A 14,771-nucleotide genomic window follows, 5' to 3' on the forward strand; every position below is an offset into this window, starting at 1 on the left:
GTTGAAGAGTTGAAAGGTCATTCAACTCGGAAAATCTGATTATTTTTTCATGATCTTTATTGAATTTAATGAATACATTATACATCTACAATGACATTCGTACCAAGATCAAATCAATATGAATTAACGCAAGGCACCTTGTGTAAACAAAGAAGACATAACATAAAAACAGTCATTTTGAAAAGTGTCTCTTTATTTGTCTTCTAATAAGCCAATATACTTTATTATCACAGTAAATTTCTGTGCTTTTCTAGATTGCATGTATTGCAAAGGTATACCTTTTGTCATCCAACAGCAGAACAAAAACAATATGGTTTCTCGAAAAAGTGGGCATTGATCGTATCTTTGCCTCCAACCAAAACTCGTACTTCCCATGATTCTGATAGCGCGGGAAGGCACTCAAAAATGTGAAACAATTATTGTCATCTTTAGGCCTACCATTGAACATTTTTACCCCTCGGTTTAACATAACGTGACGCCGGCGCTGCATGAAGTCGAATAAACCTGAAGTTACGCCCATCTAGACAGTTGGACATTTACCCGGGGTGACCTCATGCAGAACATGGCAGAATGTGGCCACTAGTTGCGCACGGTGTGTTCGACTTCTGCAACCGGCTGACTTGAAGCTGAGAATGCCATTGGCTGCTTCAAGTCAGCCGTGCTGCAGGCGGCTGCTAATCGACGCCGGAGCTGCATGAAGCATAGACTGATATGAAGTCGAACGCTGATGTCGAACGTACCTGGTGGTGACATGGGGTCAGCGCTGTCTGAAGTCGGACCGAAAATGTGAAGATGTGCGGTGGTACCCCTGTAGTGCACCGTTTCATCCACTAGATGGCAGGAGCAACACTTGTACCTACCAGGCACACAACAAGCAGCACGGCAGTGCTACTGTGCAGTTTATACTATAATACAAGGGCGTAGGTTTGGTCTCAGACTTGGTGGGGACATCCACCCATCTACCCCCCCCCCCCCCCCCGGGAGCGCAAATCGAGATGCCATTCTGTACTATCCCTAAAGAGCTAGTATAACTGTTTCCTATAAATAATAAATAATCCATGCTTGAATAAATATGATTGGTTGAGCATCCTAAAACAAACATAAATGCTGATCACTCCAAATAAATTGTCAATTTTACTAATTAGAACCTCACCTGAAGCCCTGATACTGTTTCCTCAGCCTGCTCTACATCTGGAGTGTTTTCATGCCGTCTTTCCTGCATACAAAATGGTTCATTCATTTTGTAGCCTTTCCTATGCTTAGCAAGTTTAACCCTCCTACCATATTGTGTACAGTGTTATTTGGACATTAATAACCAAATAATGATTCATTATATTTGAATAACCAACAGTGTTAACGTATTCACATTGCCAACTGGTTTTTCCAGCACTTGTCTGGCAATGCAGTGACAGTCCATCAACTGTGAATTCGTCCTAGGCTAGACTCCTAACCTTGGTTGAAAGATTAGCTACAGAAGCTAGGTTTAGCTGTAACAATATCCTGGGTAACATATAATATCACCAGTTAATACTTTTTCCACAGAAGAATCTGCATTTGAAAGCCTGGTCACTACCACTGCTAGTGTGGCTAGTTATTTAGCCTGACTTACACTCTGCTTTTTGAAAAAGCTTTGTATGTCCCCTTTCTTCTTCTTGGGTGGAGGCATAGCGGATCTACAAAGCACAAAGAGGGGCAAACATGTACATGTTGAAGGGTAAAGGGAATATTAAAATGTGTTACTCTGGCCTTTTATGTATGTATTGTCGGCAGACAGCCCTGGTAAGTTAGCTGTACCGTTGCCGCCGACACACCCGCTAGCTTGTCTGCGACTGCCAGTTCAAGCAAGCAAAGTGGCAAGTGCTTTTTCCCGTGCGTGTCGCGTGTCAGATAACCCTCCCCCTTCCGGTTTTCAGCCAATCAAATTATGGCGTTTCTTGTACTGTCGCGTCCTGGCCGTCGGAATCTATCCAAATAGCAGCACAATTCGCTAAAATATTGGTGGGGACAATTTTGTCATTTTTAAATGTTGGTGGGGACAAGTACCTAGCGTCCCCCCCTAAATCTACGCCCATGCTATAATATCATGTGTGTTCATATCACAAAGAGAGAAACACAGCCAGAAGGTTCGCAGCAAGAAGTGAGGTGTGTGTGTGTATCATGGTATCCGCTCCCCTGCTGGTTAGACAGTGTGTGTGTGTGTGTCATGGTATCCGCTCCCCTGCTGGTTAGACAGTGTGTGTGTGTATGATGGTATCCGCCCCCCTGCTGGTTAGACAGTGTGTGTGTGTGTCATGGTATCCGCTCCCCTGCTGGTTAGACAGTGTGTGTGTGTGTCATGGTATCCGCTCCCCTGCTGGTTAGACAGTGTGTGTGTGTGTCATGGTATCCGCTCCCCTGCTGGTTAGACAGTGTGTGTGTGTATCATGGTATCTGCCCTCCTGCTGGTTAGACAGTGTGTGTGTGTGTCATGGTATCCGCTCCCCTGCTGGTTAGACAGTGTGTGTGTGTGTCATGGTATCCGCTCCCCTGCTGGTTAGACAGTGTGTGTGTGTGTCATGGTATCTGCTCCCCTGCTGGTTAGACAGTGTGTGTGTGTGTCATGGTATCCGCTCCCCTGCTGGTTAGACAGTGTGTGTGTGTATCATGGTATCTGCCCTCCTGCTGGTTAGACAGTGTGTGTGTCATGGTATCCGCCCCCCTGCTGCTTAGACAGTGTGTGTGTGTATCATGGTATCCGCTCCCCTGCTGGTTAGTCAGTGTGTGTGTGTATGATGGTATCCGCTCCCCTGCTGGTTAGACAGTGTGTGTGTGTATCATGGTATCCGCTCCCCTGCTGGTTAGACAGTGTGTGTGTGTGTCATGGTATCCGCTCCCCTGCTGGTTAGACAGTGTGTGTGTGTATCATGGTATCCGCCCCCCTGCTGGTTAGACAGTGTGTGTGTGTATCATGGTATCCGCCCCCCTGCTGGTTAGACAGTGTGTGTGTGTATCATGGTATCCGCCCCCCTGCTGGTTAGACAGTGTGTGTGTGTATCATGGTATCCGCCCCCCTGCTGGTTAGACAGTGTGTGTGTGTATCATGGTATCCGCCCCCCTGCTGGTTAGACAGTGTGTGTGTGTATCATGGTATCCGCCCCCCTGCTGGTTAGACAGTGTGTGAGTGTATCATGGTATCCTCCCCCCTGCTGGTTAGACAGTGTGTGTGTGTATCATGGTATCCGCTCCCCTGCTGGTTAGACAGTGTGTGTGTGTATCATGGTATCCGCTCCCCTGCTGGTTAGACAGTGTGTGTGTGTATCATGGTATCCGCTCCCCTGCTGGTTAGAGTGTGTGTGTGTATCATGGTATCTGCTCCCCTGCTGGTTAGACTGTGTGTGTGTGTGTCATGGTATCCTCCTCCCTGCTGGTTAGACAGTGTGTGTGTGTATCATGGTATCCGCTCCCCTGCTGGTTAGACAGTGTGTGTGTGTGTATCATGGTATCCGCTCCCCTGCTGGTTAGACAGTGTGTGTGTGTGTATCATGGTATCTGCCCTCCTGCTGGTTAGACAGTGTGTGTGTCATGGTATCCGCCCCCCTGCTGCTTAGACAGTGTGTGTGTGTATCATGGTATCCGCTCCCCTGCTGGTTAGTCAGTGTGTGTGTGTATCATGGTATCCGCCCCCCTGCTGGTTAGACAGTGTGTGTGTGTATCATGGTATCAGCCCCCCTGCTGGTTAGACAGTGTGTGTGTGTGTGTATGATGGTATCCTCCCCCCTGCTGCTTAGACAGTGTGTGTGTGTATCATGGTATCTTCCCCCCTGCTGGTTAGACAGTGTGTGTGTGTATCATGGTATCAGCCCCCCTGCTGGTTAGACAGTGTGTGTGTGTATCATGGTATCCGCCCCCCTGCTGGTTAGACAGTGTGTGTGTGTATCATGGTATCCGCCCCCCTGCTGGTTAGACAGTGTGTGTGTGTATCATGGTATCCGCCCCCCTGCTGGTTAGACAGTGTGTGTGTGTATCATGGTATCCGCCCCCCTGCTGGTTAGACAGTGTGTGTGTGTATCATGGTATCCGCCCCCCTGCTGGTTAGACAGTGTGTGAGTGTATCATGGTATCCTCCCCCCTGCTGGTTAGACAGTGTGTGTGTGTATCATGGTATCCGCTCCCCTGCTGGTTAGACAGTGTGTGTGTGTATCATGGTATCCGCTCCCCTGCTGGTTAGACAGTGTGTGTGTGTATCATGGTATCCGCCCCCCTGCTGGTTAGACAGTGTGTGTGTGTATCATGGTATCCGCCCCCCTGCTGGTTAGACAGTGTGTGAGTGTATCATGGTATCCTCCCCCCTGCTGGTTAGACAGTGTGTGTGTGTATCATGGTATCCGCTCCCCTGCTGGTTAGACAGTGTGTGTGTGTATCATGGTATCCGCTCCCCTGCTGGTTAGACAGTGTGTGTGTGTATCATGGTATCCGCTCCCCTGCTGGTTAGAGTGTGTGTGTGTATCATGGTATCTGCTCCCCTGCTGGTTAGACTGTGTGTGTGTGTGTCATGGTATCCTCCTCCCTGCTGGTTAGACAGTGTGTGTGTGTATCATGGTATCCGCTCCCCTGCTGGTTAGACAGTGTGTGTGTGTGTATCATGGTATCCGCTCCCCTGCTGGTTAGACAGTGTGTGTGTGTGTATCATGGTATCTGCCCTCCTGCTGGTTAGACAGTGTGTGTGTCATGGTATCCGCCCCCCTGCTGCTTAGACAGTGTGTGTGTGTATCATGGTATCCGCTCCCCTGCTGGTTAGTCAGTGTGTGTGTGTATCATGGTATCCGCCCCCCTGCTGGTTAGACAGTGTGTGTGTGTATCATGGTATCAGCCCCCCTGCTGGTTAGACAGTGTGTGTGTGTGTGTATGATGGTATCCTCCCCCCTGCTGCTTAGACAGTGTGTGTGTGTATCATGGTATCTTCCCCCCTGCTGGTTAGACAGTGTGTGTGTGTATCATGGTATCAGCCCCCCTGCTGGTTAGACAGTGTGTGTGTGTATCATGGTATCCGCCCCCCTGCTGGTTAGACAGTGTGTGTGTGTATCATGGTATCCGCCCCCCTGCTGGTTAGACAGTGTGTGTGTGTATCATGGTATCCGCCCCCCTGCTGGTTAGACAGTGTGTGTGTGTATCATGGTATCCGCCCCCCTGCTGGTTAGACAGTGTGTGTGTGTATCATGGTATCCGCCCCCCTGCTGGTTAGACAGTGTGTGAGTGTATCATGGTATCCTCCCCCCTGCTGGTTAGACAGTGTGTGTGTGTATCATGGTATCCGCTCCCCTGCTGGTTAGACAGTGTGTGTGTGTATCATGGTATCCGCTCCCCTGCTGGTTAGACAGTGTGTGTGTGTATCATGGTATCCGCTCCCCTGCTGGTTAGAGTGTGTGTGTCATGGTATCTGCTCCCCTGCTGGTTAGACTGTGTGTGTGTGTGTCATGGTATCCTCCTCCCTGCTGGTTAGACAGTGTGTGTGTGTATCATGGTATCAGCTCCCCTGCTGGTTAGACAGTGTGTGTGTGTATCATGGTATCCGCTCCCCTGCTGGTTAGACAGTGTGTGTGTGTATCATGGTATCCGCTCCCCTGCTGGTTAGACAGTGTGTGTGTGTGTCATGGCATCCGCTCCCCTGCTGGTTAGACAGTGTGTGTGTGTATCATGGTATCCGCCCCCCTGCTGGTTAGACAGTGTGTGTGTGTATCATGGTATCCGCCCCCCTGCTGGTTAGACAGTGTGTGAGTGTATCATGGTATCCTCCCCCCTGCTGGTTAGACAGTGTGTGTGTGTATCATGGTATCCGCTCCCCTGCTGGTTAGACAGTGTGTGTGTGTATCATGGTATCCGCTCCCCTGCTGGTTAGACAGTGTGTGTGTGTATCATGGTATCCGCTCCCCTGCTGGTTAGAGTGTGTGTGTCATGGTATCTGCTCCCCTGCTGGTTAGACTGTGTGTGTGTGTGTCATGGTATCCTCCTCCCTGCTGGTTAGACAGTGTGTGTGTGTATCATGGTATCAGCTCCCCTGCTGGTTAGACAGTGTGTGTGTGTATCATGGTATCCGCTCCCCTGCTGGTTAGACAGTGTGTGTGTGTATCATGGTATCCGCTCCCCTGCTGGTTAGACAGTGTGTGTGTGTGTCATGGTATCCGCTCCCCTGCTGGTTAGACAGTGTGTGTGTGTATCATGGTATCCGCCCCCCTGCTGGTTAGACAGTGTGTGTGTGTATCATGGTATCCTCCCCCCTGCTGGTTAGTCAGTCAGTCAGCAGCCAGACAGGATGGAGTTCACACCACTGTGCTTCATGCTCTGTGTCTGCTGTTCCATCCTCTCACCTCTCTGCTGCTGTGAGTACTGTTCTACTGTTCTATCCTGGTTCTACTGTTCTACTGTTCTATCCTGGTTCTACTGTTCTACTGTTCTATCCTGGTTCTACTGTTCTACTGTTCTATCCTGGTTCTACTGTTCTACTGTTCTATCCTGGTTCTACTGTTCTATCCTGGTTCTACTGTTCCATCCTGGTTCTACTGTTCCATCCTGGTCCTACTGTTCTATCCTGGTTCTACTGTTCTATCCTGGTTCTACTGTTCCATCCTGGTTCTACTGTTCTATCCTGGTTCTATTGTTCCATCCTGGTTCTACTGTTCCTGTCTAGGCAGCATTTTGAGACAGTTATTCACGCCTTTGTCACTACTAGACTGGATTATTGTATTATTGGGTTGTCTATCGCTCGTCTCCAGTTGGTGCAAAACGCTGCTGCACGTCTTTTAACTGGAACACTTAAATACTCGCACATTTCCCCCATTTTATCTTCACCACTGGCTCCCTATATATCACAGGATTCATTTTAAGATTATTTTATTTGCTTTTAAAGGCCTAAATGGCCTTGACCCTCTACATCTCTGAGCTGTTACATCCCTGTAGACCCACCCATTCTCTCAGGTCAGCTGATAAACTGCTCCTAAGTGTGCCCAAAACAAAGTACAAGCTAAAAGGGGATCGTGCTTTTGCAGTAGCGGCTCCTAAACTGTGGAATGTTTTACCCTTACACATTAGACAGGCAGCCTCACTACCTGTTTTTAAGTCTCTTCTTAAGACCCACCTCTATGCTCTGGCTTTTGAAAACTGAAATGAAAGTTGTGTCTGGTTATATTGATGGTATTGGATCTTTGTATGATGTGTTACTGTTTTTGTATTTGTATTGTGTGAGACGTGTTGAGTCTTTGCATTTAGGGCTTTTATTATTTTATTGTTTTACTGTACAGCACTTTGTGTTTCACCTTGGATTTTAAGGTGCTTTATGAATACATTTTGCTTGCTTGCTTGCTGTTCCATCTTGTTTCTACTGTTCTATCCTGATTCTACTGTTCTACAGCACTGTGCCTAGCTGACAGTGTTTTTCAATTCAGGTTGAAAGTTGTTTTTGATGTAACATACATTTGACAGCTGTGAGCTCCCATTCTCTCTCTCCTGCAGTCTCTCTGAGGGTCTCTCTCTCTCTGTCTCTTTATCTGTCTCTCTCTGTCTCTCAATCTCTCTCTCTCCTGCAGCCTCTCTGAGGGTCAGTCCCAGCAGATCTCAGTTCTTCAAGTTAGAGTCTGTCTCCCTGATCTGTGAGGATCAGGGGAGCTCTGCTGGAGGGAGGGTGAGGAGGATCATCACAGCAGGAAGGTCTTTAGAGTGTGGAGCAGACTGGGGGAAGCTGAGAGGATCCTCCTGCATCATCAATGGTGTGATCTCATCAGACAGTGGAGTGTACTGGTGTGAGTCTGGCTCAGGAGAACACAGCCATGCTGTCAACATCACAGTACATGGTACGTTCACATGGTCTGAATAAATCACTGTTGTTTCATAGGATTATCTGGAAAGATCATTTGAATCTGTCTCCTCTTTTGTAGATGGAGCTGTGATCCTGGAGAGTCCTGTCCTCCCTGTGAACCAGGGACAAGCTGTGACTCTACGCTGTAGATACCAGACACCTCCCTCTAACCTCACAGCTGCCTTCTACAAGGATGGATCTCTGGTCAGGACTGAGGCTGCAGGAGAGATGACCATCCCTGCTGTGTCTACATCTGATGCAGGGTTGTACAGGTGCAGCAACTCTGAGCTGGGAGGATCTCCAGAGAGCTGGCTGACTGTGAGAGGTGAGACTTTCTTTAAAATATGATTTCACTGGATGAATGTTTGAATCTGGTAGGTGAATAATAATGATGTTATTATAAATATAACAATAGTAATTAGGTTTGCTTGTCTTGAGAGTAATCAGTTCCAAAGACCACAATGTTACAAGCACATCTTATGGTTGAAATTTCCTTCTTCAAGTACTCCCTTCCTCCCCCTCTCCCCCTCCCCCCTCCCCCTCCCTCCCTGTGCTGGTCTCTCTGCTGGTGGCTGGTCTCTCTGTCCCTCTGGTCTCTCTGCTGGTGGTGCTGCTCCTCTGGAAGAGACGTAAAGGTGAGACTCTGCTGTTCATTGAGACCTACGCTGACGTCAGACTCAGACAGAATCCAGAACCCAGCAGGAGGAGAGAGAGAGGTAGAGAGAGGTAGACACACAGGGGGAGAGAGAGGTAGACACACACAGGGGGGGAGAGAGAGGTAGAGAGAGGTAGACACACACAGGGGGGGAGAGAGAGGTAGAGAGAGGTAGACACACACAAGAGGAGAGAGAGGCAGAGAGAGGTAGACACACACAGGAGGAGAGAGAGGTAGAGAGAGGTAGACACACACAGGAGGAGAGAGAGGTAGAGAGAGGTAGACACACACAGGAGGAGAGAGAGGTAGAGAGAGGTAGACACACACAAGAGGAGAGAGAGGTAGAGAGAGGTAGACACACACAAGAGGAGAGAGAGGTAGAGAGAGGTAGACACACACAAGGGGAGAGAGAGGTAGAGAGAGGTAGACACACACAGGAGAGAGAGTCAGAGAGAGGTAGACATGCACAGGAGAGAGAGAGAGGTAGAGAGAGGTGGACACATAGGAGAGAGTGACTTAGAAGAGAGACAGAGAGATGTATCTGACCAGTGTTGATGTTCCTCAGAGAGACAGAGAGATGTATCTGACCAGTGTTGATGTTCCTCAGAGAGACAGAGAGATGTATCTGACCAGTGTTGATGTTCCTCAGAGACACCCCCTCCAGCAGCAGAGTCTGTCTACTCAACAGTGGGGATAGACACAGGTGAGACACACACATTCACACACAAACACACACATGTATACACTCACGCACATATCTCCTCCCAGTCCAGTTGATCTCTGTCCTGTGTCAGGTTCAGCAGGAGCCAGTGGTGACGTGATCTACTCTGACATCAACCTCAGACACTACACACCACAGAAGAAGAGAGGTGGGTGGGGCTTACAGACCAGGGGCATTGTGGGAATTAGGATGAAGATTTCTGATCTACTGGAGTTGTGGATACATACGTATGCACATAGTTGTATGTAGTGTGTCTATATATGTATATGTGTGTGTGTTCCAGAGAAGCCCCTCCCCCCAGAGCCTGATGTCATCTACTCCTCAGTGAGACCAGGCTGAGCTGCAGGTACTAAACTGAAACCCCCCTAAACCAGCACACACCCCCCCACACACACACTCTGAACCACAGATATATATAAAGACTGGATGTCTTACGGCGGAGGAGACTGTGTTACGGCGGAGTCTAGAACGTCCGCACATGGCGGCCATCTTGCTTCAGTCAACTCGCTCACCCAGAACATTGTGTTGGTGCTACATGAACTTTTGAAATAACCATAACTTGCTCAATTTTTAACCGATTTTTAAACGGTTATGCAGTGGCATAACAACATCTCTGACGTTGATAACAAACCAAACCGTTTAAAAATCGGTTGAAAATTTAGAAAGTTAGGGTTATTTCAAAAGTTCACATCAAGCTTTTATATATATATATCTATGCTCTGTACCACCACCATCCCCCCTCTGGACCAGTATGAGCAATCAGAACTCTTAGATAAGGAGTTGCCTTTGCTAGGCTGAGGTTTGTGATCAAGGGGAAAGATTGAAATGTTGCACATGCACATAGCAACACACTACACACACACACGTGAACGCACGTAGCAACAGATACACACACACACACATGAACAGCAACACACCACAGACACACACACCTCTCAGTACATTTTTTCAAATGTACTCCCTTTGAAAATCAGTGATCATGATTTTCAAAGGGAGTTTTTCAGACGTGGTTAACCACCCTCTCTACTTCTCAGCCTCTGTCTACAGGTCCCCCGATCTGTGCCCCTCACCTTTTACACCTTTAAGACCATCTTATTCAGAACAGAGGGTGTACTGATCAGAAGCAGGGTTATTTGTAGATGTGGAAAAATGCTCTTGTTTAGCTGTGGTAGACCGCCCTCTCTGTCTTAACACTCTGCTGGCATACAAACTGCTCTTCACCGCAAGGTAGAGGTTGGAACTGACGTACAAAGTAACTCATCGAAACTCTGCCGTTTGACCGCCTGCCGGAACAAACAACCCCTATGTGTCAGTTTGAGGTGTGAAGCGCTGTGTTTCTGCTGATCAGAACTGTGGGAAAGAGCCTCTCTACTTGTTAACTCACAGACATGCCAGCCAGTAAGATGACATCTAACAGCCAAGACAAGGATGGACTTTCTAACTGGAACTGTGACCTGACCAGCTTCCAGCTGTAGTGACCCAGACGGGTGTTGTCATTGTGGCTGTTGTTGTTTACAGACTAGTAAACATGTCACTGATGAAGAGGCCTGTTGTTGTTTACAGACTAGTAAAAATTTCACTGATGAAGAGGCCTGTTGTTGTTTACAGACTAGTAAACATGTCACTGATGAAGAGGCCTGTTGTTGTTTACAGACTTGTAAACATGTCACTGATGAAGAGGCCTGTTGTTGTTTACAGACTAGTAAACATGTCACTGATGAAGAGGCCTGTTGTTGTTTACAGACTAGTAAACATGTCACTGATGAAGAGGCCTGTTGTTGTTTACAGACTAGTAAACATGTCAGTGATGAAGAGGCCTGTTGGAGACTGTAACTGTAATAACTTAAACCTGTCTTGTTGTTGATTTAGTATCAACTTATTTTGTCTGGTCATGTTTTCCTGCTTGTTTGGTTGCTGTAGCATCACCTGTAGCATCACCTGTAGCATCACCTGTAGCATCACCTGTAGAGTGGTGATCTAATAAAAGGTCTTGCTGTGAAGAAGCATGTGTTTAGTTCCTGTTTCAGACACTAGGTGGCAGCTGCCCGTTGTTATAGAGACCAACTGATAACTCACTAAAACATTTAATATCAAGTGAACCCCTGGAGAGCTGTGAGTCCAGTCATGTTCTCAGGCCCAGGTACATACAGGATCTGACCCAGGTAGATACAGGATCTGACCCAGGTAGATACAGGACCTGACCCAGGTAGATACAGGACCTGACCCAGGTAGATACAGGACCTGACCCAGGTAGATACAGGATCTGACCCAGGTAGATACAGGATCTGACCCAGGTAGACACAAGACCTGACCCAGGTACATACAGGACCTGACCCAGGTAGATACAGGATCTGACCCAGGTAGACACAGGACCTGACCCAGGTACATACAGGACCTGACCCAGGTAGACACAAGACCTGACCCAGGTACATACAGGACCTGACCCAGGTAGATACAGGATCTGACCCAGGTAGACACAGGACCTGACCCAGGTACATACAGGATCTGACCCAGGTAGACACAAGACCTGACCCAGGTACATACAGGACCTGACCCAGGTAGACACAAGACCTGACCCAGGTACATACAGGACCTGACCCAGGTAGATACAGGACCTGACCCAGGTACATACAGGACCTGACCCAGGTAGATACAGGATCTGACCCAGGTAGACACAGGACCTGACCCAGGTACATACAGGATCTGACCCAGGTACATACAGGATCTGACCCAGGTACCTACAGGACCTGACCCAGGTACATACAGGATCTGACCCAGGTAGATACAGGATCTGACCCAGGTAGACACAAGACCTGACCCAGGTACATACAGGATCTGACCCAGGTACATACAGGACCTGACCCAGGTAGACACAAGACCTGACCCAGGTACATACAGGATCTGACCCAGGTAGATACAGGATCTGACCCAGGTAGACACAAGACCTGACCCAGGTACATACAGGACCTGACCCAGGTAGATACAGGATCTGACCCAGGTAGACACAGGACCTGACCCAGGTACATACAGGACCTGACCCAGGTACCTACAGGACCTGACCCAGGTAGACACAAGACCTGACCCAGGTACATACAGGACCTGACCCAGGTAGATACAGGATCTGACCCAGGTAGACACAGGACCTGACCCAGGTACATACAGGACCTGACCCAGGTAGACACAAGACCTGACCCAGGTACATACAGGACCTGACCCAGGTAGATACAGGATCTGACCCAGGTAGACACAGGACCTGACCCAGGTACATACAGGATCTGACCCAGGTAGACACAAGACCTGACCCAGGTACATACAGGACCTGACCCAGGTAGACACAAGACCTGACCCAGGTACATACAGGACCTGACCCAGGTAGATACAGGACCTGACCCAGGTACATACAGGACCTGACCCAGGTAGATACAGGATCTGACCCAGGTAGACACAGGACCTGACCCAGGTACATACAGGATCTGACCCAGGTACATACAGGATCTGACCCAGGTACCTACAGGACCTGACCCAGGTACATACAGGATCTGACCCAGGTAGATACAGGATCTGACCCAGGTAGATACAGGATCTGACCCAGGTAGACACAAGACCTGACCCAGGTACATACAGGATCTGACCCAGGTACATACAGGACCTGACCCAGGTAGATATAGGACCTGACCCAGGTACATACAGGATCTGACCCAGGTAGATACAGGATCTGACCCAGGTAGACACAAGACCTGACCCAGGTACATACAGGACCTGACCCAGGTAGATACAGGATCTGACCCAGGTAGACACAGGACCTGACCCAGGTACATACAGGACCTGACCCAGGTACCTACAGGACCTGACCCAGGTAGATACAGGACCTGACCCAGGTACATACAGGACCTGACCCAGGTAGATATAGGACCTGACCCAGGTACATACAGGATCTGACCCAGGTACATACAGGATCTGACCCAGGTACCTACAGGACCTGACCCAGGTACATACAGGATCTGACCCAGGTAGATACAGGATCTGACCCAGGTAGACACAGGACCTGACCCAGGTACCTACAGGATCTGACCCAGGTACATACAGGATCTGACCCAGGTACCTACAGGACCTGACCCAGGTACATACAGGATCTGATGTAGTCTCAGAGGGGATTAAACCTGTCAGGCCCTTGGGAAGGTCAAAGGGCATCAGTCCTACTTGGTGTTTGATATGAAAGTTGACATTTGGCAGACGCTATTATATAGAGCCACTTACAGTAAGTACACTGTAAGTCAATAGGGTGAAGTGCCTATGCCCAAAGACACAACATCATTTTCACAGCCAGGAAACAAACCGGCAACCTTCTGACTAATAGTCCAATTTCCTAACCGCTCAGCTATCTGACCCCCACATTCACACACACACACTTTTGGACACACAGTTTCACACACACACACACACACACACATTCACACACACACACACACACACACACACACACACACACACACACAGTCTCACACAAAACCAACCACAGAGCCACTTGGTTGCCAAACAGCCCATCACTGCCCCCTAGTGGAGGAGACACTGGTGTGGTGCTGTCATGCCAAAAACTGTCTGGGTGCCAAAAACTGTGTGTCGTGGCCAAAAGCTGTATGAGGCTACCATTACTGAACTAGTTGTTTGTCCAGACGTGAACTAGCTCTGAACTGTCTAAATAATCCTAAAATGACCTCACTGAGTAAGAATTGAAGAGTTACCTCAGGTGAACTAGCATGGACCTAAAGAACAAGACACAGAACATAACAAGATCTTAGTTATGTAAGATGAACTGTCACTGACCAAAGGTTAGGTCCAAGGGACCTAGGGTACACCGAGAAGGAATCGACTGACCTAGGAAACAGGGACCGACATAGGGAACATCCAATATAGGAGAAAAGTCACACAGATAAACTAAGCACAGACAGAGGAAACATGGACTAGAGACTGTTATGACTGATAAGCAGGCCCAAGCGTAATACGCAGATTTATTTCACATTTTCTGCGGTTATTCAGACTGAAAATCTGCGGAGTTCCGCTAGCCTCCCTGCTCTTATGTCGGAGCGACTGAATATGTTCCACAACAGTTTGACGCCGAATATTGTCAATTGAATGTTGACAGACTTTGCAAAAAAGTATTAATCCATCCTCATAAAGATCGTCTGAAAACTCCCTGTTCCTATCTCTTGCTGTAATTTGGGTCGATAAATGTTTCCTCTTCAATTCTTAGCATTTTTGGCTAACGTTTTAATAATAGAGATGTAATATGAGTTGAAAAGTGTTTTTACATTTTGCCTCAGACCAATGCGTTCTACTTGAAAATCTGCAGGTTTTTGTCGGAATTCTGCGCCCGCGTATTCCGTTGGGGTCTGCTGATGAGGAGAGAACCGCTGATAAACTGATGCAGACACGAGGAAGAGATAGGACCGGTTAAAGGACTGTCTTGTGTGAAGAGATAAGAACGACTCATGTTTATGCTTATGCCATGCCTTCAACAGCGGAAGGCCCGCTGTGTGTACCTATGATAAGACATGAATAAAAAACTG

The 14,771-nt window shown here is 48.2% G+C and overlaps 1 protein-coding gene and 1 long non-coding RNA gene across 2 annotated transcripts; both read left to right on the top strand.

Annotated features, from left to right (window-relative positions):
• Positions 1-6,289: 6,289 nt before the first annotated feature.
• Positions 6,290-8,461, top strand: LOC146221616 (Fc receptor-like protein 2). The gene is made up of 4 exons (XM_084692058.1): positions 6,290-6,320; positions 7,560-7,823; positions 7,908-8,153; positions 8,454-8,461. The coding sequence occupies exons 1-4, from the start codon at positions 6,290-6,292 to the stop codon at positions 8,459-8,461; spliced, it is 549 nt and encodes a 182-aa protein (XP_084548184.1).
• An 815-nt stretch (positions 8,462-9,276) lies between these two features.
• LOC146221617 (uncharacterized) lies at positions 9,277-14,771 on the top strand. The gene is made up of 3 exons (XR_014746699.1): positions 9,277-9,352; positions 9,488-9,550; positions 14,555-14,771. It is a non-coding gene; the product is annotated as an uncharacterized LOC146221617 (long non-coding RNA).

The sequence above is a fragment of the Hypomesus nipponensis genome, chromosome 25 (genome assembly GCF_054491055.1).
Source record: "Hypomesus nipponensis isolate SF chromosome 25, ASM5449105v1, whole genome shotgun sequence".
Classification (NCBI taxonomy): Eukaryota; Metazoa; Chordata; class Actinopteri; order Osmeriformes; family Osmeridae; genus Hypomesus; species Hypomesus nipponensis.